Here is a 2,665-nt window from a genome sequence, read left to right on the forward strand (position 1 = left end):
TGACAGGTGATGATGATAAACGCGGTACAAATGATTACATCCGGCCTTATTCTGCGCCTCGAGTGACGTGACGATAGTAGAGTCACCCAAGTCACTCTATTCCAGCAGTCGGTTTAGGTGAGGAACGTCACTTCGGATGAACTTTGTGAGTTCTTACCCTATTCTCGTAGTCACCGTGGGTGAGAATCGTCGCATTCGGGTGACGATTTTAGGTGACAATTGTCGGTACCTTTTCAGGTGGTGACGAGATAGAAATTCAATGAAAAATTTATGAAACTGGGAATAATTTGGTTCTAAAAGTTCAACAACATTAAAATATGACCATTTTAAAAACAATTTTCACGAACAAATCTAGATTTGCTGAACTAATTCGGCAATCGATGAGGATTGTAGGTACCTTTTCAGGTGGGGACGAAAAAGAAATTTAACAGAAAATTCATGTACATGGGAATGAAAGGCTCTAAATAGTTAATTAAATGATTTATTCTAAAATATCAATCCAATTTACTTCAGAACAGCGCATTTGAGCGACGCGTCTGTTTCTACTTCCGGGTACCTGAAGCCGCTGCTGACTGACTGTTTTACAGTGGTTTTACCTTCAGCCGCCGCTGCTACATTTTAGGTCACGATACTTTTATGCTTAGCAAATACATTTTCACCTTTCTCCACCCGGGGGTGCCTGCACGGCTGGCGTTGCTGGAAAAGTGATATCGCCACTGGTGCTGGTCCTATTTGCGAGTGTTGGCGTTCGAACAACAACCGTCGACTACCTTTGTTCCACATCCGCTACGATCCTCGGCTCCATTTCTAGCTTAACCTCCTCGCTTAAGCCGTACAGTCCTACGGTGACGGTTTCCAAACCGAATTTTTCAATACTTTTTTCAAAATTAAATTTTAAAATTTCGACGCGCAAGCAAAATAAAAACAAACTGAGCTGATTTGACACATGGGTTCATCCAGTCACTCACCTAGGAATGAGTGTCTGTCACTTTGCCGACATCGACTCCGGGAATAAGGTGACAAAACTCACGGTGACTCCGAGGTGAGGTGACAAACGTCACCTCACGCGCGGCGCAGAATAAGGGCCATCATCACACGGATAAGCGAGACTACTCAAATTTAGTTCGTAGTTACACAACAGTGTTGCCAAATATTCTGGGTAAGAGTATCAAAATACTCATTTAGAATTGAGTACTTTCCCGGTTAGGGAAGATCATAAGTGGAGAGAGACAATAGCAATCACTCATTAATTATGTAGTTACATATGTAATGACTTGACTGACGAAACATAAATTAAAATAACTCTATTCCACCACTATAACCTGCTTTTTCAACAACAAGAATAAATAGATTGATCCAAAGCGTATACACTGCATAACACATTATAATTAATGATTTCAGACGATAAAAATATATTTTTCCACTTTAAATTTCACTTTCGCCAAATTCACGGTTTCGTTCTTTTGACGCTGGATTTTTTTTTTGAGCGTGATGAAGTCGAAGAAATACTGTACTCATACGGCTCATCCTTGGTACACAGCCCGTCCCACTTCGTATCGCATCCAGACTTGCACCCGGAACACGGCTCCCCGGAAGTATAGCCCGGTGTCCCGATCATATTGGTGTACGAATAATCGCAGGTCATCCGAGTCCGATACCAGCTGCCATCCTTGTACCAAACCATGGCACATCCAATCCGATTGGCCTTATCACGGGCTATCAGGGTAAAGTGACCGGTTCCCGATTTGCTGTAGTATGAATCGATCTGATCCTGAGTTACGGCATCCTTCTCATTCCACCACAGTTCGATATGCTTCGGAATCTCAACCGTATAGTCTGGCTCCTGATCCGAGGACGTACCTCGCATGGCCAAATTCTGCCCTGCGCTAGGATACTTTTTGGTGTTTCGGCATTCGTCGTGCCCCTTGCTGCATCTGTTAGCATGGAGTCGAGCCAAATAAGCCAGATCATCGTCCCATTCCTTTGAAATTACGTAGAGAAATAGTTTTTTTTAATAAGAAAGTTAAAATCTCAACCTCATAATCCTTACCATAACACCCAAAGTGGCCGCCTTGTTGAGCCACGGAAGTTCACCCTTGGCCACCATGTTCCGATAATTGTTGTGAGTGTCCAAGACCAGCTGCTTCAGCTTATCGTCGAACTCAACCTGCTTTCCTTCGACACAGTTTGAACTAAGCTCGTCCGGATTATTACATCCTATGTGTGTTTTGCCAGGACGACACAAATCTTTATCACAGTAATCCTGGCCCTCGATCTCCAGGACCGAAACAGCCAAAACCGCTCCTAGCACCAAACCGAAACGTTGCGCGATCATTTTCAAACCTCGACTTGATAGAGACATTTCCATCACTAAATTTATAAGAAATCGAACAACTCAGATGAGGAAAGTACGAACATCGATGTTAATTGCTTCTACACTTTCCATATAGCACTTTTTGCATCAAAGTTCCATCTTACATTCAAATTACAGCTGAATTGTATGCTAATCTGATCAACATGCGCTAATTTTGGGAACCGTATAATTACCAATCCGAGAACAAATATCGTATTTCATATTGACAATTCAGTTGAAATCCGAAGTTTTCACGCTGGTGCAACCAGCGACGATGAAAAATTCATCAAACACCTCGGCAATCGGCAACCC

General features: G+C 42.7%; 1 protein-coding gene across 1 annotated transcript; it reads right to left on the reverse strand.

Moving 5' to 3' along the window:
- Positions 1 to 1,388: 1,388 nt before the first annotated feature.
- Positions 1,389 to 2,377, reverse strand: LOC129755074 (antigen 5 like allergen Cul n 1-like). Its single transcript, XM_055751402.1, has 2 exons — positions 2,051 to 2,377; positions 1,389 to 1,981 (listed from the first exon to the last, which is right to left on the reverse strand). Exons 1-2 carry the CDS (start codon positions 2,366 to 2,368, stop codon positions 1,448 to 1,450), a joined length of 852 nt encoding a protein of 283 aa, XP_055607377.1. The 5' UTR covers positions 2,369 to 2,377; the 3' UTR covers positions 1,389 to 1,447.
- Between the last annotated feature and the right edge of the window lie 288 nt (positions 2,378 to 2,665).

This window comes from Uranotaenia lowii, chromosome 3, assembly GCF_029784155.1.
Source record: "Uranotaenia lowii strain MFRU-FL chromosome 3, ASM2978415v1, whole genome shotgun sequence".
Taxonomy (NCBI): Eukaryota; Metazoa; Arthropoda; class Insecta; order Diptera; family Culicidae; genus Uranotaenia; species Uranotaenia lowii.